Here is a 24,796-nt window from a genome sequence, read left to right as displayed (position 1 = left end):
ATTTCGGAACCTCCCATCTCATTACGGCCTCCACCTTGGCCGGGTCGACCATAATCCCATTCTGATTGACAAGGTGCCCAAGAAACTGCACCTCGCGCAACCAGAACTCACACTTGGAGAACTTGGCGTACAAGCTCTCCCTCCTCAGAGTATCCAAAACCTCTCGCAGATGCTCCTCATGCTGCTCATGCGTCTTGGAATAGACCAAGATGTCGTCGATAAATACTATCACGGACCGATCCAACATCGGCCTACATACGCGATTCATGAGATCCATGAACGCAACAGGAGCATTGGTGATCCCGAAGGGCATCACCACGAACTCATAATGGCCATATCGAGTCCGAAACGCAGTCTTCTGTACATCCTCCTCTCTGACCCTCATCTAATGGTAACCCGAGCGCAAATCAATCTTGGAAAACCAAGATGCTCCCTGAAGTTGGTCAAAGAGGTCGTCAATCCTCGGGAGTGGGTAACGGTTCTTCACCGTTACCTTATTCAACTCCCTATAATCTATACACATCCGATGCGACCTGTCCTTCTTCTTCACAAACAGAATCGGGGCTCCCAGGGCGAACTGCTCGGTCTAATGAATCCCTTGTCTAACAGCTCCTACAGCTATGTAGACAACTCCTGCATCTCAGGAGGTGCCAACCGATACGGTGCCTTGGCTATCGGAGCCGCACCAGGGACTAGGTCGATCCTGAACTCCACCTGTCGCTCTGGGGGTATCCCAGGAAGCTCCTCTGGGAACACCTCTGCGTAGTCTCGCACCACCGGGACGTCACTCACCATCGCCCTACCCACCTCCCGGGTATCCATGACATAGGCGACATATCCTGCGCAACCCTACTGCAGGTAACGCCTAGCCCTTGCTGCCGAACACAAAGCTAGTCCTCGTTGTGGCCTCTCGCCCTGAATCACCAGTTCTCCCCCACTTGGGGTCCTGATCAGCACCAACTGTTGCGCGCAGTCGATCACCGCCCCATTAGGGCTTAGCCAATCCATGCCGATAATAACCTTGTTCCCCCGTAAAGGTATGGGAACCAGGTCTACCAGGTAGCGCTCCTCGAATAATCTCAGCACACAATCTCGGAGTACCGCTGATGCTTGCACCGATCGATCATCGGCAATCTCTACCTCTAGAGGGCAATCCAACATGCCTGGAGACTCGGGAAACATCTTGCTGAGCGCAAGAGAAACAAACGATCGGGTAGCACCCGAATCAAACAATACCTGAACTGGGATACCGTTCACATGGAACGATCCTAAACAGAGCACATATCAATATCATATACATCATATATATAAATCAGAGGGAAAGAATCATACCCGTCACCACGTCGGGTGTTGCGCATGCCTCCTCTGTCGTCAACTGGAAAGCCCGGCTCCTCACCACTGGAGCCTCTGCCTTGCCCTGCCGGCCATCCGTAATCCGCAGGGTCGCTGGAGCTGGCGCCTTCACTGGCGCTGCTGCTGCTGTCAACTGGGGGCAACTGGCCTTCTTGTGGCCCCTCTGGTTGCAGTGGAAACACAGCAACTCAGATGTCTGAATAGTGGGTGCAGGGGCGGTACAATCCCTGCTGAAATGTCCCGTCTTGCCGCACTTGTAGCAGCCAGACGATCCCATCCTGCACGCTCCCTCATGAGACCTGCCGCATTTCTTGCAGCGGCCCTGTCCCGGCTGGCCTTTCGGCCTCCCATCTAGCCCCTTGGGCTTCTTCCCCGAAGCCCCAGTCACCAATCCCTCCTCAGCTTTCCTCTTACCAATGTGCTCTAGGTCAATCTCTCTCTCCCTCGCCCTGGCAATCATAGAATCCAGGGTGGGACAAGCGGAGAAGCTGACATGCTCACGAATGTCGCCCCGCAGCATGTCGTGGTAGCGGGTCCTCCTCATATCCTCATCTCCCGCATACTGAGGCACCAATAAAGCCCTCTCTCGAAACTTGGCGGTGATCTCCGCCACGGACTCAGTCGTCTGCCTCATATCGAGAAACTCCCGGGCTTGTCGTTCGAGCTCCACATCGGGTGCGAACTCAGCCCGGAATCTGGTCACGAAGTTCGGCCATGTCATAGCCTCAATAGCTGAGGTTCCCAAGGAGTCACCGACCAACTCCCACCAATCTTTGGCTCTGTCTCTCAAACATCCTGCTGCATATCTCACCTTCGACCCCTTAGGGCAGAAGCTGGTCAACTGTGCAGACTCAATGTCTGCAATCCACCGTCTGGCCACAATGGGGTCCTTCGCCCCATGGAAATCCGGTGCACCACTGCCCCTCAAGTCCTTAAAGGACAGTGTGCGTGATCCCGACTGGCTGGTCGCCATGTCGCTCCTGAATGCCCGGAGGCGATCCTCCATCAGCTCGACAATCCTTCCTTGATCGACCCAAAGATGACCGGGGTCGCATCAAGGATGCCTCTAGTGATCTCGGACACGATAAACTCGCGTAGCCTCTCATCCACTGGTTCGGAACCTGAGCCCGAACCCGATCCCTCTCCTGAACTGCCAACTGCTGGCCTCGAACATAGTACCACCATTCTGCAATACATAACGACAACCGTCAGTGATACTGATACATCTAGAGGGATCTCACCCATCACAAGTTCCCTGGTCTTGCCTCAACCTTCCTCGATTCAAGTACGGATCCTCTGCTTTCAGTAGTACGGGCCCATACTACCTTCCACATCTATCCGTACTTTCCTCAAGAACCGCCTCGACTCCACCAAGTCCCTTCTACTACTACTGCTGATCTCATGCTAATCTCGTCCTAGGCTTGCCCTAGGTAATCGCCAACCCACTCTCCGCCATCAGTTGCATAAGAAGTCCCTGCTTTCTTCCCCTAACTAGCTCGCGAATACTATTACATATTACTCAGACTAGATAATTCTTCGAATGAGAGATCCTACCCTACAACGGTTGGACTCAAACAAGAGCTGCGAAACAGAGCTAGACCCAACCTTCTGAAATTATTTAGTCCTTGCAATATGTAACTTAACATATTCGTTTACTAGTTAGTGAAAGACAACTAGAACTCCTAAAAGCACAAAGCAAGCAGCATTCGGGCATTGAGTACACATAATCAAGTATATACTACTATGGTTATCATACTGACTAATCTGTACTAGCATGCAGTTCTCAATAAGCTGGTACGCATATAACAGGCACATAAAGCATCCTTCCTAGATCCTTAGCCCTAAACTAGCATGTAGTTCTCATAAAGCTGATACTCATACAATAGGCACATAAGGCATCCTTCCTAAATCCTTGGTCCTAATCTAGCATGCTGTTCTACTGAAACTGAAACTGATAATCATAACATAAACTTGTATGGGTACTTTGGGGAATACTTACTCGAGCTCGGCCGGTCGCGCACATCACACACTTTGTTCTTTTTCAAAACTCTTTATCTTAACTTTTAGAAAAATCATTTTCTTTTGTAAAAATCTTTTAGTCCCTCGATTTGAGTCCAGACACTCCCGAAGGTGCGTCCGAATCCCTCAAACCAGGGCTCTGATACCAACTTGTAACAGCCCAATTTTCACGCCCAAAAATTTCATTTTTATAAATTACTTTAATTAAAACATTCGGAGGAAAAACATTGTCAAATCATGACATCTCATAAAACTATGTATAATGTCTGAAAATCCAAATCATAAATAGTGATAATGTCAGAGCACAATCCCAAGTAAACTCATAGTGCGGAATCTGGGGTGTGTGTATGATGTGCAGCTACCGCGCCGACTCCTTCCCCTTCGAAGAAGAGGTACCTGAAACAAAACTGGAAACCGTAAGCACAAAGCTTAGTGAGCTCCCCCATAATACCACATACCATACACATATAATGTACAACTAGGAGATACGGGCCTCGCCCACACTCCGCTAGCTGGGAGATACGGGCCTCGCCCACACTCCCCTATCTGGGAGATACGAGCCTCGCCCACACTCCACTATCTCTGAGATACGGGCCTCGCCCATACTCAGCTACTAAACCATAACATACAAGTATCACACAGACAACGAGTATAAACAATTCTATCGTACGAGCATATATCATAATCAAACTCATCTATGAGATACGGGCTCTGCCCACACTCCGATACTAACATATCGTCTATACGGGCCGGCCTTGGTGCCTTAGACCCGTTCCTACTGGAAGGAAACTCACCTCAAACGAGTAGCTGCTGATAATCTGTGCGGGGGAATCTCTGACTGCTGCTGCTCCGGAAATCCTCCCCACAAAACACTTAATCAGAATCTGGTATCTACCCTTTAGGGTAAAATGACTATTTTACCCCAGACCAAGTCCAAGTCAAAGTCAAAGTCAAAGTCAAAGTCAAAGTCAACTTCCAATTGACCCGACTCGCCGAGTTGGGTCGTCAACTCGTCGAGTCCCTACCTCTTCAACTGTCCTCCTCCACGTCCATACTCGTCGAGTTTAGCAATGACTCGACGAGTTCTCCTTCTAACACAACCTCAGATGAACCTTCATCCGACTCGCCGAGCGGTATGAACACTCGTCGAGCCCGTCTTCATCCTAAGAACACGTCCTGTCCTCGACTCGCCGAGTTGTATGAACAACTCGTCGAGTTCATCTTCAAGGGTTGGGAGATTTCCTTGGACTCGCCGAGTCTGTTCTAGCACTCATCGAGTCCCATGAACTCCAGGTCTAAAATGAAGTCCAATGCGTTGGGTCACTCTTTCTGTCCTGCTACAACCCTACTAACACCCAACTGAGTTCTTTTGACCCTCAACAGATATGGGACTCAAAGCCTTGGACTCGTCGAGTCCCAAGAACGGACTCGCCGAGTTGGTCACGTCCACACCCTAAATCCTCGATTTCTGATGTACAACTCATGACCAAAAGACAGATCTAGGCTCCTACAATCGTTCTAGCACGTAAAGTTACAAACTTTACGTGCATGCATGGGACTTTGAGTCCAAAATGTCCGAAAACAAGCTCTTGGGTTGCATGGAGTCTTTCTTGGGTGTAAAAGCACCCACTTTCTACCTTGTGACCCCTCTGAGGACCTAGATCCGAAGCCTTGTCCCCAACCATGCTTGCATTCATGGTTGGCTACCTAAAATGGCTTATAAAAGCCCTAAATCTTCATAAAATAGGATCTAGCAAATGAACAAGCAAGTTAGCAACTTTATACCTTCTGAGGACTGAAAATGAAGCACAAACTCGAACCCCTCTGGTCCATTCTTGTTTCCTCAAGCTCTTCTCCTTCCTTCTTAAGACTACTAACACCAAAATCCACCAAAATGACTTAGATTGCTTCAACAACGGCTAGGGTTTTCTATAGAGGGTTTCTGGGAGCATAAAGGGACGATGGAGGCTGTATAAGGTTGTTTAAATAGGGTGCAAACCCTCAGATTAGAGTTTTGTCCAGATAGAGCCTACTCGTCGAGTCCGGGACCCGACTCGACGAGTCCATCACTTAAATCCCGCGTCTCATCCCGCTTCTACTCGGCGAGTTGGGCCTTCATTCATTTTTATGTTCGATTGCAACGACGTCAAATCCACGATCCAAGAGATCTACTTCATTCATTTTTATGTTCGATTGCAACAATAGACCGTCGAATTGCATTTGTGGATCACCTCTATCTGGCGAGGATCTTATACCGCCAATCCCTTCTTTTCCAATCGCACCTCCGACCGCCACAAACTACACACACATCGTCACATATGGCTCCAACCTCCACAGTTAACCTCCACAGTTCCCACCTATGTATCGATTATCAAGTAAGTATCATCAATCACTTAATGATTGAATCTGTTTTCATGACCTCGATCTGTTACATTGAAATGTTGCTAATCTGATTTACTTCAGTTTAATTCTATTCTTCCAATGTTGTTTGACATAGAATACTCTTTGAATCAAAACCACTGATTTTCGTGAGAGTGGAGATCTCCTTGTTCCACTCACCACCTGTTCGATGAAATGCCTCAGAGGGTTTTGGGTTCTTTTGAGCTCAGAAGAAGTGACATCACATGGAGATCATTCTTTTGTGAAAATTGGAATACATCAAGTGACATTTGCTCTAACTTGCATTCTCGTTTTCACTTTATCGATTATTGTTTTCATCATATATTACAGCAGTCTAGTTCCAAATGTTTTTGTTTTCATCATATATTACAGCAGTCTACAAGGACAATTTCTACGATTCTTCTTTTTATTTTATCGAATTATTATACATGGATTCTTATTCTTTTTAATTTTATTGAGTTATTATACATTAATTTTTTTAATTTCATTTTTATTTGATTATTATATATTAATTAATTTTATCTTTAATATATAATATTAATATATTAGTAAATATTATACTATTATATTATTAATTTCTTTTAATTAACTATTTTTAAAATTTTTTATTAGATTAATTTTTTTAAATTTCTTTTTATTTGATTAATTCTTTTTTATTGGATTATTACATTTATTTTTAATGTATAACGTTAATTCTTGTTAATTTTATTGGTTCCACCACAAAGTCGTCAGAATACATAAATGTGTCGCATCTCACCGTTGAAAATCGTCAGGACCATCGCTAATCACCTTCATCGAAGGTCCCATGGAAACACTACCATCCTGTTCCACCCAATGCTGTCAGTAACCACCGACGACAACCTCTTCACAATCCGTCAAAATCCTTCGTATTTTCAATTAAGTCGGTCGTTTTCCGTTACAACCACCACTGTTTTAACCACCAGGATGTCTGATCCGAATACCCCTTGTCAGTTCCTCCATTCGTTGCTTTCTACTACCTTGCGTCGACGCATCATCTTGTGGAAAATCGCCGACCATCGCCTACAATCAGTCATTCTCGACCGAAACTACACCAATCAAAAACTTCATAACATTTACCATATGTTTTTATAATATGTTTTTTATTTAGAGAAATTCTAAATAGATGTAAAAAAGACCACCAAAGTTTATTATGTAAGGTAGTTTTTCCATGTGTTTTTTATTCAATTTAAATGGTTCAAATGGGTTTTTGTAAAAACTGGCCAGTTTGTTCTGGTTCAGAAATATGCATTAAACCGATTGTAGTTGAACCCGTCATTTCCTCGATTCTCCGTCCAAACGGTTTGACCAAACTATTCAAACAGGTTTTTAAAACATTGGAAACATCCTCCAGACTGCTATTCATTACTAACACCGCTCTTAATGGCAACAATGTTAGATCTAGGGTTTTCAAACCACCAGATCCGCCGCTAGATCTTTTCAGGTAGTGTGCGTTTGAAGCTTTGATGTTGTTGGGTTGTAGAAGGCAAGGAGTGGAGGAACTTACCAGGTAGTGTGATGCAGCTACGCAAGGTGGTAAAAGGCAACAAATGAAGGAACTGACCATGGATGTTTGGATTGGACTTCCTGGTGGTTCAAATATTGATGGTTCTAGTGGAAAATGACGGGCTTAGTGGCAAATATAAAGGATTCCGATGGATTATGAATTAAACAGAATTAATTTTATACATTAAAAATAAAATAATAATCCAATAAATAATATTTATTATATATAGAAATAATAAATTAAATATAATAAACCAATAAAAAAGAATTAAACTGGTAAAAAAGAAATTTAAAAAAATTAATTCAATAAAAAAATAAAAAATATATATTTTTTGGAACGACATAATTTTATTAAAGCTAGAAGAAAAACGTTACAACAAAATTGTGGCATAAATGAGATTATGAAGCCAAAAACTCCAACTAATCTTGGCTTTAGAACACCTATTAGAAATCCAAAAAATGCCCTATGAACAACATCATTAAAAATCAAGGATTTCGTAGGGGCAGCCGCTCCAAATAACAAGGAATTTCTGAAATTCCAAATGCACCAAAAGGAGGTCATAATCACTGCATTGAAGACTTTTCTTTGACCAACTCTCAAAGAATTAGAATCAGACCACGAGATAAGAGACTCCACTGAAAGCTAAGAAGGAACCTGGAAGCCCCACCAAACAACAATACGTGACCATAAATCAATCAACTCGATACAACCTGCAAAAATATGGTCAGTCGTCTCCACCGAAGAGGAACAAACGGGACACATACTTGAATCCACCAGAATACCCATATGACAAAGATGCTCTCTAATCGGAATGTTGAGTAACCTGATCCTCCATATAAGAATATTGATTTTAATGGGCATCCAATTGTTCCACCAATGTCTCGGGACCTCCATAGAAAAGCATAATGCCATCAATATATCTTCAAGTAGAAGAAACATAAAAAGTATCAGACGAGTCAACACTCCAACCCAATCTGCTAGGGATAGATTGGAGATGGAAATCCTATAAAAGTAAAATAAACTCATCCCACTGTTCTTGCCCAACTCATCCTCTAGGGATACGTCTACTTGGCTCCCACCCCCTAAAAACTCGACCACTGACAGACACATATCTAAAAGAAGCTAGAGCACTGACTCTTGGAAAAATAGAGATAAGAGGCACGTCACCCATCCACACATCCCGCCACACGGACGTAGAAATCCCATCACCGACCTTGATAGGACAAAGAGGCTGAGGATCAATGCGTTTGGCTCTCATCTGGTTGAACATACGAATAACCCACATCAATAAATGAATAATATAATAATGTATATATTTATTAATATATACATATTATATGTTAAAACTACAATTAATTAGTATATAATAATCAAATAAAATAATTAATCCAATAAAGATGAAATTAAAAAAAAAGAATTAATGTATAATAATTTAATAAAATAATAAAAAAGAAGAACTAATGTATAACAACTTAATAAAATTAAATGAAGAATTGTTGAAATGGTCTTTGTAGTTTGGTAAAAACAGATAGACAAAATTGCAAAAATGGTCCTTATGGTTGGTAAATTTATGCACTTTTGGTCCAAAACGAAACCTTGTTGCATCAGTGGTCCAATTTCGGAAACCTTGTATGTTTTTGGTCCCTATGGTTGGTATTTTTGTGTGGTTTTGGTCCATACCCCACATAAAATGACAAATATACCCTTAAAATAGTTTTTTAATATTCTTTTAATATTTTCTTATTCTTTTAAATAAATAATAAATAACCCAAAATAATACACACCCCCACCCACCTATGTCAGCACTCTTACGTCTCTCTCTCTCTCTCTCTCTCTCTCTCTCTCTCTCTTCCCTTCTTCTAGACGACATCATCCTAGTTGGCTCTTCATCGGAGTACCGTTTTCCTGATGGAGGACTTTGTCAGAGTAACCTTCAAACGGATATGTGAAGTAAACACACACACACACACACACACGTTGGGGACAAATATAGTAGGGGCGCTGGCGGAAGAAAGTGTGCTAAAGGAAGAAAGGGATGAATTTGATCAAGGGGAAGCAGTTATTTGAGTAATGGACTTTGATCTAAGATCTGAAACCTCTTTCTTAGAGTAAATTGCAAATGGGAGAACGCCACCGAAACCCTAGAAGTATCTGACATCGAATTCGTAGGAGACAATCACCCGATCTGCTTCAAATTTGAGTTCTTGGTCTTAGCACATGATTTTATCCTGTTGCCTCCGTCCTCCACATGCTCCAACAAATTCAACATTTGATTCCTTTTGTTAATCTGAGCTTTATTTGATCTTAATTGTTGTTTTTTTTCTAATCACAAATATTATTGCAGGTTTGAATTGAAGCCGAAGCAGGGGTTAAAGACGGTGGTATTAAGGATGGATTTGGAGGCTATGGAGGTGATGAAGGTGGTTTTAATGGTGGTGAGCTCCAAAGGTGATTGCAGGTGGTGCGAAAAGGTAGTTTTGGTGGCTTTAATGAGGGTGATGGGTTTTAATTCCGACGAGACAGTGGGAGAGAGAACGATGGGGATGGGGAGTCTGGCAACCAGGACTCTGGAAAAGGTGGTAATGGTTGCGATCTACGTGAACTCCTACGAGAATGGCGGCTGCTGATGGTGGTTCCAAACACAAATGATGGAGTGTGGAGATGATAAGAGTGGGGAATGGGTTATTTGTTTTTATTTTTTGTTTTGAGTTCAAAAAAATACAAATTAAATTAGTTTATGTATTTCAACAATTAAAGAAAATGAATAATATAAATTATAAGGGTATAACCGTCTTTTTAAGTGTATGGGGACCAAAAACAATAGAAAGATCAAATTTTGGATAAGTGGTGCAATAAGGTTTCGTTTTGGACAAAAAACGCATAAATTTGTCTACCACAGGGACCATTTTTGCAATTTTGTCAAACAGATAACTACAAAAATGGAATGGTCATTGATAATAAAATTGTCATTTTTTAAAAAGTTAACAGCTAAGTGTTAAAATGAATCAAATAAGACCAAAACCACAACTAAACAATCAAATATAGACAATTTTTTACTACTAAACTTTTTTTTTATATACCTTATAAAAAAAACCACAGGACCATTTAAATAGCGAATTTTTTATGGAGAAAAGTAGTACAAAATGAGGCGGATAAAACGAGTTAGCGGAGTAAATGTAAACCGGATATTAAGGTGCAACCCGTTTTGTCCGGCTTGACGTACCCCTATCCTAAGCCTAGGGTTGGGTAGGCCTACAAGAGTCCTATTGGTCCCTTTACTATTATTGACAATGACTTTTTCTTTAATTTCTTTTTCATTTTTGGGTACCATGCTCGTGACCTACATATGCTTCTTCAATATTCAAGATATATTTGTATTTTTCTATTTTTATATTTCCTTAGAAATATTTTTATATTTTCTTAGAAGTGCTATGTTTGTATGAAAATGAGTTGAATCGATGTCTAGGCATAAAATAATTCCAATTCATTCATATAAACCAAGTAAAATTGGTTTGTATTCTTATGATAATAGGCAATGAAATGAATAAATTGACTGTAACGAAACATATCAAATAAGTGAAATCGAGTCGAAATTTGTTTTAAAATGTATTTAAATTGCTTATATATAACGCTTTATTTTATTATCAAAATTGGATTATAATAACATAGTTCTTTTATTCATATTTAGCTCATGAATTATTTATTATTAGATATACTGATGGTGATGGGTCAATCAAAAAAAGTTAAAAACCCATGCATGTTAAAAATTTACTTGTTTTGACCTTTATCCAATTCACGTTTTTTTTGCGATCAATATATATGACTTATCAATGATATTCTAATTATAAGTTTTGTTCAATTTTAATAAGTGGGAGATGGAATAAATGTATTTATATAGTAACAATAAATATATTTTTTTTATTGTGTATGTACTCTATAAATATTACCTAAGTATTAATTTTATGGATGTTTTTTTATATGAAAAAAATAAAATTGTTATTCATAAATAATGAAATCCGACAAGGATGGTGAAAGGTCTTTGTAACCTCCAATGACTAGGACAAGTAGTTCTCGTATGATTAAGTCCGATTTTCACAAACAAGGAGACGTATGACAACTCAATGTACTTCATTTTTCTACGTAAAGTATGATTTGTAACAACATATGAAAACCTATTAATAACTTTGTATTTATGTCCATCAATAAGTAATATTGATGCAAACCTAATGTATATTTCTCTAACAAAATGAAAAAAAAAAGGAATTTATTGTATGTTGTAACCTACTAGTTGTGAAACTATGAAGAACTACATGTTTTCAAGTATACGTAAATCATATCTTGGACGTAGCTTTCTCTTATTTTACTTAGATAATGAATATCATTTTTTTTTCTATATTTAACTTATCTAGATAAAACCATCATCAGACATCAATAGACCGCAATACACTGATAAATGCTGATAATTTGAGAATTAAACACACTTAATGAGTTGTTTCAAATTTGAATTACACAATTTTCAACTTTGGTATACATCTTCTATATGAAGATTTAAATTGCATACATTTGAATAAAAAACAATATAACAAGTTTTTTTAGAAAGTGGACCAAGGTCAAAGATATTCGGTACTGGCAATAAATTGCAAAGCTAGTACAATAAAGTATTTACTTCATTTCCTAAAATAAATATTAACATTTACTTTGAAATGTTCGAAAAACTATTCATGATATTTATTGGCATGATGTAAATGACGATCTTCGTAAAACATAAGTCTTTTACGAATAATGCATGTAAGAAAATTTATGCAAGACACTTATTATTTTCTGAAAAATACAACATTTTTTCTGAGAAACATTAGACCCTTTTAATGTGGAATTCATAGTCATACCTTTTTGATATTTTATTCAAAAAAAATATTAATGCTTGATTTGATCTAAAATTTAATAAACATCTTTATCTAGTAATTAACTATACAAAATATTTAGTAGTAATATATAGTATAATAAAACCTTATTTAGTTTTTACATATCGATAAATATTTATAATTTACGTCCAAAATACAATCTGTTTAAGAATAAATATAATCAAATATTCTTTTTTCAAGATAAAGTAAGCTATTTATTATATTAAATACAGTATATTACTAATCATTAAATATATTGTGTTCTTAGTTTGTATAATTTTGAAAAAAAATAATATTTATCACTTACAAAAAATTTCAAGGTCCTATTGTAAAAATAACGATGAATATTATTCATGTTTTTAATATGGTTGTAAATTTTATTATTATTTTTTTTTTTATCAAAAGGCCCTTGCCTGTGTTTTTTCTTCATAAGAATGAAGGTAAGTTTCATTTAAAAAATATGTAAGTTCTAATGGTATGGTCAAGATGCTATCTTTTAATGACATTGAGAGTCAAGTCCCATACGTGACATGTATAATTTATAAGCAATTTAATAATAATTTAAATTTATGCATTCTTATTCTAAAAATAAAAGAAAATACAAAACACATGAAACAAAGTTTATTAAGAAAAAGACATCTTCATAGATGAAAATTTTGGAAAAAAATGCAATTAAATAATTCTCTGTCATTTGCTATATTTAATGTATTGTTTATATTTAGCTAAACAATGTATTTTTATTGAACAAGGTAAAAACAAATATATTAACTAGAAAGGATAAAATTATTGTCAAAAATTAAAAAATAGTTTGAAGAAAAGAAACACGACACGAGAGAGATTTGTTTGAATAGGAAGGAGACAGAATTGACACCCTCCCGGAATTACAGGGCGTCACCGGCAGTCACCCTCTCTCTCTTCTTTCTCTCTTTCTCTCTCTTCGTACTCTCGCAGTGGCAGCGCTAGCTTGCAGCTGCTTCTGCAACTTTTGCAGCATATCACAGAGGATTAAAGACGAAATTCAATCAACACCCCATCAAAAGATGTGATTTTGATGTGTATCTATGTGCAATTATGCAAACAACCTTTACTTTTAGAGAGAGAAAGCGAGAGAAGAAAGAGAGTATTTAAGAAAGTTTCTTTCTTTTGTGTTTTTCCACTTTCATGAATTGCGAATTTGTTTCCGGGTTTGTAAAAGAAAAGAGATTCTGAGATGGTGTGTGGTTTAATCGATCTGAACACCGTTAACGACGATGATACCGATGAGGTTTCCACGTCGTCATCGTCTTCTAACGCATCTGGTTCTATCACTGTTCCTGCTTCTGCTCCGCCGCCGGTGAGTGTTGGTTCTGGTTCTGACTCTACTCCGGTGGTGTGCTGTTTGGAGTTGTGGCACGCTTGTGCCGGACCTCTGATATCGCTACCGAAGAAAGGAAACGCCGTTGTGTACTGCCCTCAAGGTCACCTCGAACAGCTACAATCCAGCGGCGATTGTCCCACTTCCGGTGACTGTAATCTCCCCCCTCACGTGTTTTGCTGTGTTCTTGACGTCAAGCTTCACGTAAGTTTCATTCTTTCTTACCATAATCTGTAAATTAGTGACTAATCAGCTCATATATTAATGAACTTTCATGGAATTAGGCTGAAGCTGGAACTGACGATGTTTACGCTCAAGTTTCCTTGATTCAAGATCCTCAGGTTTGTTTACATTTTGATTTTCAAGACTATAATTCAGCTTTGGACTATGGTTTTTAGCTTAATTTTGTTCGGTGGCATAAAACAGCTTGAGCAGAAATGGCGTGAAGGTGGTCGGAAAGTCGAATCGGCGGAGGACGACAACGGCGTGACTGAAAAGTCGACGACGCCGCATATGTTCTGTAAGACACTCACCGCCTCCGATACCAGCACCCACGGCGGCTTCTCCGTCCCCCGTCGTGCCGCGGAGGACTGCTTTCCGCCATTGGATTATAAACAACCGAGGCCTTCACAAGAGCTTATAGCCAAAGATCTTCATGGGACCGAATGGAAATTCCGACATATCTACCGAGGTACAAAAACAAAATTACCATTTCACCCTTTAAAACCATTTCTTAATTTACAATGATTATCGAAAATTATTACTGAATTCGAGCAGGACAGCCTCGGAGGCATTTGCTAACGACTGGTTGGAGTGCGTTCGTGAACAAGAAGAAGCTTGTGTGCGGAGATGCTGTTCTTTTCCTCAGGTGAGTGCATTGTGGTCATTTTGTGCGGAAAAACGTGAGGGCATTTTAGTCATTTTGCAACTGATGTCTCAGGGGTGATGATGGAGTATTAAGGTTGGGGATCCGAAGAGCGACACAAGCAAAGGTGGCTTCGAGTTTACCAACGTTTTGTAGTCTTCAGATGAATGACTTTGCGAATGTGGTCAATTCCATTTCTAGAAGAACTGTTTTCAACGTCTATTATAATCCAAGGTAACTAAATAACTATTTCTTTTTGACTTTAATGTATACATGTTTGTATTTTATTCCAAAATACACAGAAAACTTTGAGAGAAATAGATAAAATATTTCAGCTATACTCTAAAGAAAACGGTAAACTGGTAGAATTTGTCATTATATTCAGACTTTTACCTCTTGATAAAAGTGTAAAATTGTCATACTTGAGGAAACAGCCATTTACTTTTATCCAAAACAGACTTAGTAAACGAGACTAAATTACGATCTTACCCCTGTCAAAGAAAAAAAAAATTTCTTGATATTCATCAATCTCAACGTGGGAGCAATTGAGAGGTAAAAAGAATAAGAGCAAAGAAGTAAAATGTTAGTGTGTTGATGAGTTTTAATTAGCCCTTAATGAGAAGGAAAAAAATCGTTTTTTTTTGGTTACACAAGATTTTTAGTTCTTTTGGGTTACTTTGGAGGATTAGGAGGAAAAGGGCATTTGTGTCTTTTCCACTGACAACACAACACATCAAACGTAAGTTTTGTTCCTTTTTTAATGGGATGAAAAATTGCAATTTTTGTTCCATGGATATGTTTTTTGGTCTTAAAAAAGAAGTGTCATTGTCCTAAGGTCTTGATTTTTAGTTTTTTGTAAGCAAAATTACGTTTATGCCCTCTAAATTCAACAAACAAAAATGCTAGGGGTGGTTCATCAGAGTGCATCGTGCCATACAACCGGTTCCAAAAAAGCCTTTCCATTACATTCTCTCCCGGAATGCGGTTCAAAATGCGACTCGAAACAGAAGATTCAGGAGACCAAAGGTTTGCCAAATCCCATAATTCCCAACACAATTAAAAACAAAAAAAAAAAAAAAAAAAACTCATTTTTTATCACGATATTTTACAGGTCTACAGGAACCGTGTCCGGGGTTAGCGATATCGATCCTGCCAGGTGGCCCGGATCTAAATGGCGATGCCTAACGGTACAAATTCCTTTTAAACTTTATCTTAAATTTCCAATGTTACTGAATAAACTGTTATTGTTACTGTTACTGATACTGTTATTATTTATTTCAGGTACGATGGGACAATGTGGAAGTTCCAAGGCAAAATAGGGTCTCTCCATGGGAAATCGAGCGATTGGGTCCCGTTTCGGAAATCGGAAGCTTCGTGTCACCGATATCGAAAAGGACACGTACCGGTTTTCCCGTTCTCAAAGGCACATATTTTTACTTATTTTTAATTTTTTTTATATTTAACGTAAAAAACGACAAAAGATAACTTTTTTTTACGTGTTTTTTTACAGACCGGACAACCTTGGACTTGGGGGAATCTATAAGGTTCCACAAGGTCTTGCAAGGTCAAGAAATTTACGGTTTTTACCCTTCAAATAACATGAGAAATCAAACGAGTGTAGGCTTTGGTGAATCTTTAAGATTCAATCGGGTCTTGCAAGGTCAAGAAATAACTTCGAATGGAAATTTATGGAGTCAGCCGTCGAGGGCGTTTTCGTCATCTTCACCTTCATCGGTTTTAAGGTTTCCGCAAGCGATTGGTCGGGTTCCCGACGGTTATCCGGTACATTATGTTGATAATGTGAAGGCGTTTAATGATCAAAGCCGTCGAGTTTTTGTTAGTCCGATGAAGAAGCTTCCGGAAGAACCGGTTTCGACGGCTAAAAATAGTTGCCGGCTGTTTGGGTTCTCGTTGACCGAAGGTATGGAAGCTTCTCGGTGTCCAAATGAGGATTTAGTACATGCAAAAGGGCCTTTAGGGAGTTGTACGAATGTAAGTGATCTTTCATTTATTTAATCTTTTTCCTTTTTTTATTAAGACATTATATTTTGAAAGATCTACCCAATTATGGCATTGTAACATTCAAATTTGCTTTGTATTTGAATGACATTGTGATAATTGGATGGAGTTTTCAAATTATAATGATGTAATAGGAAAAGAAATGAAAGTAGTATGCTATAATAATAAACAAAGCAATGGAAATATGTTGCTATTTCTTGCATTTAACACTTTATCTTGATGGTTTATTTGATTGGGGTGATTTTATTTGATATGATAGGAGAGGGTTTATCCATGGTGTCGATCAAATGATGGTTGTGTACAAGGATTGTGAAGATGGTTCGACTCTTGTTCATGGCTAGATGGAAGCTTTAGGTAAGAAGTTTTTGGATACTTATATTGTTTTTGACATCCATATATTTAACTTTTAATCTACAAATTGTTGCTATTCTTGCCAAATTTTGAATTAAAAGAATAAATTTGACCCTTAAAAGTCAAACAAAGACCCTTTCTTTGGAGATTGTAGTAATATTGTGGGTGGTTTTGCAGGGAACTTTGGAGATATGGTTTGTGGCAGGAGGTGGAGTGAAGTGGTGGTATTGTGGTTGACTTTTTGTTGTAGTTTGACTTTAGTAGTAGTAGTATTGGTTTTGTTTAAAAGAAAATGCTTAATGATTAACATGTACTTTAGGATGAATATTAGGTCAAGAATTCAACAATGGGCATTTATAATATAAGAAAAAAAATCCATGTCAACCAACTCAAAAATTAAATAATCAGAATCAACCAACTAACCGGTTTGGTCGTGTATCTTAAGAATTTGTATGCATTAATGAGAATGTGTTTTAGGAAAGCTAAAATAAATGGTGCAAGTAAGAATAAGTGTTGGTATTGGCCTTTATTTGTGAAGATAAAGATTTGATTACTTTTGTCATAAAGGAAGTAATATATGCTAAAGTTGCCAAAATGAGTAAATGTTGATAAAAGCTTGATGAATCTCCTATTTCCTATGTGTTCATTCAATATACACCACATTTTGAAGCAAAGCATAAAAGTTGGACAACTCATAAAGGCGATAAACTATTGTACATGAAAATTTTCAGATCTACGAGTTCAAGATATGTTCTTATTTATATTTTTATTAAGCTTTGGAGTACATTTATGAGCTTAGCATTGAGCGAAGAGTTTATGTTGTTGTAAATGTAACCATAAATGGAATCAGTAAAGAACAAACATTGCAGGGAAAATCGCAGACACAAGAATTGGGTATCATAAAATCGAAAATGAGAAAGATGGGATTTTATGGGTATAAAGACAGAAGATAAATGAATGATCAAAAAATATGATTAGAAATGTTTTATTATAGTTTTGTACAAATAATTTTAAATATTCTAAAACTTATAAATAAAGGAAAGACTAAGGTCTCGTTTGATAGACATATTTTCAGATCCAAACAGATATTTCTACCTGAATGGACCGGAAAGACTGTTTAATTTGCATAAAAAAATCTTTCCCGATAAGATATGTTGTTTTCAGAAAGCCTCAAAACCATATCTTTCTGACTGAATGGGCCGGAAAGACAATTGTGCCTCAAACCTCGCATTTTTCTTTCTTGGATTATTACTGTCTTTTAAATAATATTATTTTTAATATATCTTATTTATGTATTAATAAATATTATTTTATTAGATTATTAATTTATTTAAAAAAAAATCTTTTTTTAAATTTTTTTATTGGATTATCATATATTAATAAATATGATCTATAAATCTATAATATATAATATTTATATATTATTAAATATTACTTTATTGGATTATTAATTTCTTTTAGTTAATTCTTTCAACCATTTTTATTGGATTAATTCTTTTTTTTTTGGAAAACACCACTATCGGACATAAACCGGGTTAATACTCACTCTTGTTATGCTATATGGAGTTGATATTATTACTGTACTTGCTTAGTGTATACATCATAGTTGTATATAACTAAGATTTTATAGTCTGAGAAAGTTTTATTTAGCCTTATTTTTTATTTCTTGTCTGGTTGTGGGCTTAGGGTAGAATCAAGTATTCGGCTGTTTATCGAATCTAGTGTTATGTATAATTAGCATACACGAGCATCTGCAGGGTTAGTGAAAGTTTCATGAGTGAGCATAGGTTGTAGTATGCCATCTTGAGGGATGATTAGCCATTCTCGAGGGAGTGAGTATAGGATGTATGCATATCCTAATTGTTGGGCTTTGTAGCCGGGTAGTCTGTGACAATCCCTTAAGATAAATACGGGTATACGTGGAAGGTAGTATGAGTCCGTACTACTGGAAGCACAAGACCCGTATGCATAGCAAGGAAGTCACGAACCCTGAGGGTTTAATCTTCCTATAATGTTGTAATAGTATGAATTGTGCCTTTTCTGATTTAATCTAGTTTGTTTTTCAGTATGTCGTTCACTAGAGGTTCTAGATCTGGAGCGGGCGGTCTGGAGAGGCCATGATTGACATATAAAGACATTCGGGAGATGCACCACTCAGGTGACTATGGTTGTTATGGAGGCAATCCCGGAGGTCTTTGGGTCTATTAATGTAACGCCCACGTTTCTCACTAGACATTAATAAGATAATGCAATAATTAGGATCAACAATTGTAACCTATTTAGTGTGATAAGGGAAAATTTTGGTGAATATTAGGTGTTTTATGCGTAAAATATTTGTAGTATACGTGCTTATAACAAAATATTAAAATAGAAACAAAATACACGTCTAAATAGAGTAATAATTAGGATGCATATTCTTGATGAAAGTTGACGTAACCATGACAAGGATTCCGGAGATATAAGAAACGCTTAAATCCGACTTATAACGAAGGAGTTATGATTCGTTGAAGTTTCGTGTTCGACCCGATACGACTACAAATATCGTAAATGGTGAGTCGGAGATAGATCGTTTTTTAGCCAATCTAAATGAAAGTTGTAGTAGTTATTAAACCGAGAGCGTACATATAAAGAACGTCAAATCTGACTTTATTAGAGGAAGTTATGATTTTTCTAAGATTCAGTATAACAGTATATAGCTCAGAAATCGAATTTTAGATTGGTTGATTTTTAGCCGAAACAATCTAAACAAGAATCAGAGATCTCGTTAATAGGATTCTGTCGATATAAAGACAGTCGAGAACGAGCGTTAGACGAGAAAGTTATGAATTTTTAACGGACTTTAACAGTCTAACCAATTAAAAATATAACTTTAAAAATAAATCAAAATTAGTCGACGGAGTCTAAACGAAAGTTGTAGATCTCGTTGATAGCTACGCGTGGATATAAAAACTGTCGAAAACGGAACTCGTATGAAGAAGCTATGAGCTTTGTAAGATTTTATAAAAATCTGCGTGCAGTTGCGCGCACAGACAAGATGTGCTGCGCGCATCGACAACCCACGAGATTGCGACACATGTCACCACTAGATGAACGCCATGTCACCACCCCCGACAGGATGTGCAGCGCGCATTGCTTTTTCGGAATTTAACGAAAATTCGCCTTTTAAGCTAAAAAACTATGTAAAAATTTTATAATTAGAGGTAAAAATAGGTTTTTTAAATCATTTAATGAACGGAAAACGGACACTAAACAAATAAATAAAAATAATTTTGATATCAAGCATTATATTCATTTGGAACTTGGGCTGCGTGAGTATGTTTTTAGAGGGTAGACGTGAACGTGATTTCAATGGAAGCTATGATCGACGCACAAAATGGTAAAAAATGTTAAAGATGAAGAATTTATTTGAGGGTGAACTATGGTAGAGATATATGGATGGAAAACATGGAGGAGATTGAAGTGGACGAGGCGGCGGAGAAGGACATGAATAGTGGAGAGGGATTTTGTATAAATAATATGTTTCTCCTTTTTAGAAGGATTCATTATATTATGCAAACTGACCTTTTTTAAAAGGATTATGTATATTATGTGAAACATGTGGTCTTTGTTAAAATGGTTTATGGATCTAGTCTTAGCAACTGGGAGTTTTAGTTACAATGTATATAGACACCGGACTTTTATGAGAACCACCTAGTTAAGGGTGTCAAATCGAACAATTGTATCGTGTTTTTATAATATGACACGACACACAACTTTTTATATAATACGAACATAACACGACATAATATCATGTTACTTTCAACTAAGATAAAAATGACCAAATTGAAACGACAAAGACAACATAAAATATCTTTAGTTTATTTAATTTATACTTGATCATACAAAACATAACAACCAAGATAAATTTCAAAACACGACAAACGTATATTGAGTTACTAACCTAAAAACAAAGATCGTAGTTAGCATTTTACGTCCAAATTTGCTCATTCTTCCGCTTATAGCGTGCATCTTTTTGCATTTTCGCGAAAGTCCACACACAAAGGATACTAAAAGACGAGACAACTTCATCTAGCATCTTAATTTGAGAGTGTGTTTGGCAAAACTAGCTAGTAACAGGTAGCTTTTGATTTTGAAGCGTTTTATTTAGGCTAAAGGCTAAACGCTCCTATCGCCAAACGGAACTTTTTCTTTTTTTACAAGCATTTTTCTTAAAAGCTAGAAGCTCCAAAACGATGCGTGCCGAACACGCCCCGAGTCTAAGTTTGCTATCTATCTCTACAATGTCACACATATTAAACTCCAAAAGTTCCATATCAAGTTCTAAGTGATAATTGAACTACATCCTTATTGAAAGAGAGAAATTACAAGTGTTCTTGATAGAAAAACATTTAACAACAAAACAATGAGTATGTGAAAATAAAAGCTAGCTAAAAAAACCCTAAAAGGCTAAAGACTAAAGGAGCCAAGACAAGTGGGTTAATAATAAAAATGTGCTACCATAAATATACACGATAACACTAACTTAGTTTTTAAACTATAAAATAACAATTATATTGCAATATTCATCAAGGGTTAACAACTTAATAACAACTGAACAAAATAATACATAATTTTCACAACTAACCAAAATCAAAAGTTGATTGGTTAACACCCTCTTCAAAAGTCGAAACAAGTATGCGTCCTAAGTGGAACAATCTTTTCATTATATGATTGCCTCTAAACCAAGCCGGAAGTGTTTCAATTCTTGAATCCTCTTTTTCTCTTCACTCATCCCCTGTTTCTCAAGCTCCATCTCCAAAACCTTAAACATCGTATCATAAACCTCAAACCCTTTCATAACCGCATCCTCCAAAAACAAACACGCATGTTTAACTTTCCCACTCTTACACAACCCACGAACCAAAAGACTATAAGTCCCAATTCCCACACTCACATTATTCTCCAACATATGATTCAACAAAAAAGAAATCACCTTCATTCTCTTCAACTTACAACACATCTTCAACAATGGAGCGTATGTGTCAAAGTCCATCTTCACATTATTCATTTCCATTTCGTGTAGCATCTTAAGTGCATCCTCTTCTTGTGTGTTTCCACAAAAGCTAGTGATCATGGTGTTGTAGGATTGCGTGTCGTGTGTAGCTCCTTGACTAGGCATTTCATCGAACACTTGGCGAGCGTCCAACAATCTCCCAGATTTTGATAGAATGCTGATTAACGAATTGTAAAAAGATGTATCGAGGATGCAATTTGACTTTATTTTTTCGTAAATGTTCAACGCTTTTTCGATTTCTTTTGATTTACCAAGGGCATGCATGACAATCGTGTATGTGATGACATTTGGAGGGCACCCTTTTTCTTGCATTTCTTCAAGAATTTCATCAACTTTCTTGAAATCCTTTTCACGAGAGTAAGCTTCTATTAAAGACGTATAGGAGACAACATCGGGACAAATCCCATGTTCCTTCATTTCTTCCATGGTGGTTTGAGCTTTTTCAAAGTTCCTAGCTTTAGACCACCCGTGTATTAATGAATTAAAAGTATGCGAATTTGGAGGGATTTCGTTCTTGAATTCTTGATATATATCATTTGCACGTTCCACATTCTTCTCTTTTGCTAATGAATCGATCAACATGTTCAATGTTGAAATATCTTTTTTAACCCCGAATTGTTCAATTCTTCTGAATGTATTAATGGATTCTTCATGGGATCCGGCTTTTCCAAGTCTTCTTATGACTTCTGCCATGGTGTTGACTGTAACATAACTAAGATGAACCATTTTTTCCACTACTTCCCACATGAGATCAAACTTTCTTGATTTTCCCAAAGAGTGTACCAATAAGTTATACATATCGGGTGAAAACTTGGAACCCATTTGGGATTCAGCCCAAATGAAAACACCATAAGCTGATTTCCAGTTATTATCAAATCTTTTCAAGATTTGAGAAACTAAATATTCTGATGGTGTAACACCAGAGTTGTTCAAAACTTGTATGACAGAATCAAGTGATTCAAAGGGCTTCACCAGAAGTTTAGTTATTTTTTTTACATCACTCTCGGTGTCATTACTTACTGTGATTTTATCCTGTTCTTTGGATTCACTTCGTTTGTAATTTTCCATCCATGAAGATAATGAAGGGAGGACAAAATCGTCCTCAGGGGTTTTCGTGATCTTGGTATTATTGTTTTCCGAAATTCTAACCCAATTTGGAAGTTCAGGAGATTCAGTCACCTCTAATGGATCATCAGTTTTTGGGGATTCAATCAAGGTACAAAATGAACTGAATAAAGAATCACGAAGTTGAATTGCATTTAAGCCTGTTATTGACCTTGATGAACACGAATTCATCATGAAAAGCTTCAGTTTTGAGGTCGCCATTATGTTGATCTTAACACCTCTGCTGTCTGCAAAGGTAGTAAGAAGATATTGATTTCGCAACTTCAAACTAGAATATTCATATGATAGTTGTAAAATTTGGTATAATTATCACGATTTTTCGAACAATTTGCTGCTTACAAACATTTTGAAAATGAAAATCAGTTAATATGACCTTCAATTTCAAATTCAAAATGCAGGGGCAATCAAGAATACACAGAGACGTACATAAAAAAAAATTAGGTACGAAAATTTGAGCTACAAAGATAAAGGTATGTACCTTACAAAAACGATGAGCAAAATGGAAGTGGTGGAGATGACGGCGCTATCGCCGAGGCTGCGGCTGCAGCGGCGGTTGCACGGAGTTGCAGAGACAAAGAAAGAGGAGAGAAATAAAAGAAGTGGCTTTCATGCTGGATTACTATGAAGGTGTTGAGGTCTTTAGCCCAAACATATTTCGACCTTTTGTAGATTCAAGCCCAAAGAAAACTTTTATATATTGTTAGCATATTTAAATTTCAAATATGCTTATCAACTATAATTCTATAAATATATTTTTTATATGTAATTTATTACAATATTTTTAGTCATAATTATCCAAATAATTTTTTTTTTATCTTGATGAAAAAAAGTAGATAATTTGGTTTTTAAGAATTACTTGTGTAACATCTCTATATATATTAAACCAGAAACCTAATGACATCACTTGCAAAAATCAGGGCCATTTATTGGGTTTCATTCATTCATCTCAACCCTAGGATCATTTTGATGATGTAACGCCTCATCCTCACAAAAAAAAAAAAACACGCCTACACCATTTTGTAACTTTGTAACGCCTTATATCAACGTTCGTCAAACCCCTACGTATTAGTCTCCTCCTACTTCGGTAGCAATTTGTTACCACCATCTTCCCTCACCTTCACCTTTATTCAATCTTCTTCTTCACGAGCCATTCAGACGGACATATTGACCAATCAGAAGACACAGAAAGGGTTTTGTGTTTGGGGGAAAGGGTTTCCACTTTAGATGTCATTTCGGTTCGAACAGTCGCTTCGATTTTGTAATTTAGTATGTACAAACTTTTAGTTGGATGACCATATTCATTCAATTGTATGATCGGTGATTATTATTCACAAAGGACCTTGGTTCAGATGCCACCATTGAATTCTCAAAAAACATTCAGGCAAGCTCCTTCAATCTTGAACTGCTCCCCTGTCTTATCCAAGTTAAAGTTCTTTTCAATACCAATCTTTTTTGGACTTATTGCTATCAAAACCTACAAATGGCGTTGAGAAAACTTTTACTCTTCCAATCCCATTCTTGATAAAATCCTTCCAATCTACAAGTATACTTATTTTTCTTTATCATTTTCATGTTCTTTACAAATTAAGTGGGATTCCATTTTCATTACAACAAGAACTACCCATGTAGGGAAGTCATTGTCGCATTGAAGGAAGCAGGTGCTACATGGATCCAGTTTGATGAAGCTTCCCTTCTGAAGGATCTTGAGGGCTGCCAATTGGAAGCTTTCAGTAAGGCCTACTATGAACTAGATCAGGTACTCTAGAACTACCAAACCTTTGTTTCTCTATCCATTTCTTTTTGTACTTAATTTTTATACATATAAGAAGTG

The 24,796-nt window shown here is 37.3% G+C and overlaps 2 protein-coding genes across 3 annotated transcripts; one reads left to right on the top strand and one right to left on the bottom strand.

Annotated features, from left to right (window-relative positions):
• Nucleotides 1–13,006: 13,006 nt before the first annotated feature.
• Nucleotides 13,007–17,165, top strand: LOC145124564 (auxin response factor 3-like). The gene is made up of 11 exons (XM_079059967.1): nt 13,007–13,756; nt 13,837–13,893; nt 13,979–14,243; nt 14,330–14,420; nt 14,493–14,651; nt 15,324–15,443; nt 15,529–15,604; nt 15,699–15,840; nt 15,928–16,409; nt 16,696–16,790; nt 16,965–17,165. The coding sequence occupies exons 1-10, from the start codon at nt 13,409–13,411 to the stop codon at nt 16,747–16,749; spliced, it is 1,794 nt and encodes a 597-aa protein (XP_078916093.1). The 5' UTR covers nt 13,007–13,408; the 3' UTR covers nt 16,750–16,790; nt 16,965–17,165.
• A 4,127-nt stretch (nt 17,166–21,292) lies between these two features.
• LOC145123459 (Pentatricopeptide repeat (PPR) superfamily protein) lies at nt 21,293–23,581 on the bottom strand. Of its 2 annotated transcripts, none has more exons than XM_079058667.1 (2): nt 23,444–23,581; nt 21,293–23,192 (listed from the first exon to the last, which is right to left on the bottom strand). In XM_079058667.1, exon 2 carries the CDS (start codon nt 23,164–23,166, stop codon nt 21,490–21,492), a length of 1,677 nt encoding a protein of 558 aa, XP_078914793.1. In that variant the 5' UTR covers nt 23,167–23,192; nt 23,444–23,581; the 3' UTR covers nt 21,293–21,489. The 2 variants fall into 2 exon arrangements, with proteins under 2 accessions (XP_078914793.1, XP_078914794.1); XM_079058668.1 differs by having other exon boundaries at nt 23,449–23,581.
• Between the last annotated feature and the right edge of the window lie 1,215 nt (nt 23,582–24,796).

The sequence above is a fragment of the Lactuca virosa genome, chromosome 7 (genome assembly GCF_052849685.1).
Source record: "Lactuca virosa cultivar CGN04683 chromosome 7, Lactuca_virosa_CGN04683_v6, whole genome shotgun sequence".
In the NCBI taxonomy this organism is placed as follows: domain Eukaryota; kingdom Viridiplantae; phylum Streptophyta; class Magnoliopsida; order Asterales; family Asteraceae; genus Lactuca; species Lactuca virosa.
Note: the sequence above shows the minus strand (reverse complement) of the source record. Positions and strands in the feature narration are given on the sequence as shown.

Coding starts and splice junctions, on each gene's coding strand:
- LOC145123459 (XM_079058667.1), bottom strand. CDS start 23,166: ATGGCGACCTCAAAACTGAAGCTTTTCATGATGAATTCGTGTTCATCA.
- LOC145124564 (XM_079059967.1), top strand. CDS start 13,409: ATGGTGTGTGGTTTAATCGATCTGAACACCGTTAACGACGATGATACC. Junction 14,652..15,323: donor AACGTCTATTATAATCCAAG/GTAACTAAATAA, acceptor CAAAAATGCTAG/GGGTGGTTCATCAGAGTGCA. Junction 15,605..15,698: donor CTAAATGGCGATGCCTAACG/GTACAAATTCCT, acceptor TATTTATTTCAG/GTACGATGGGACAATGTGGA.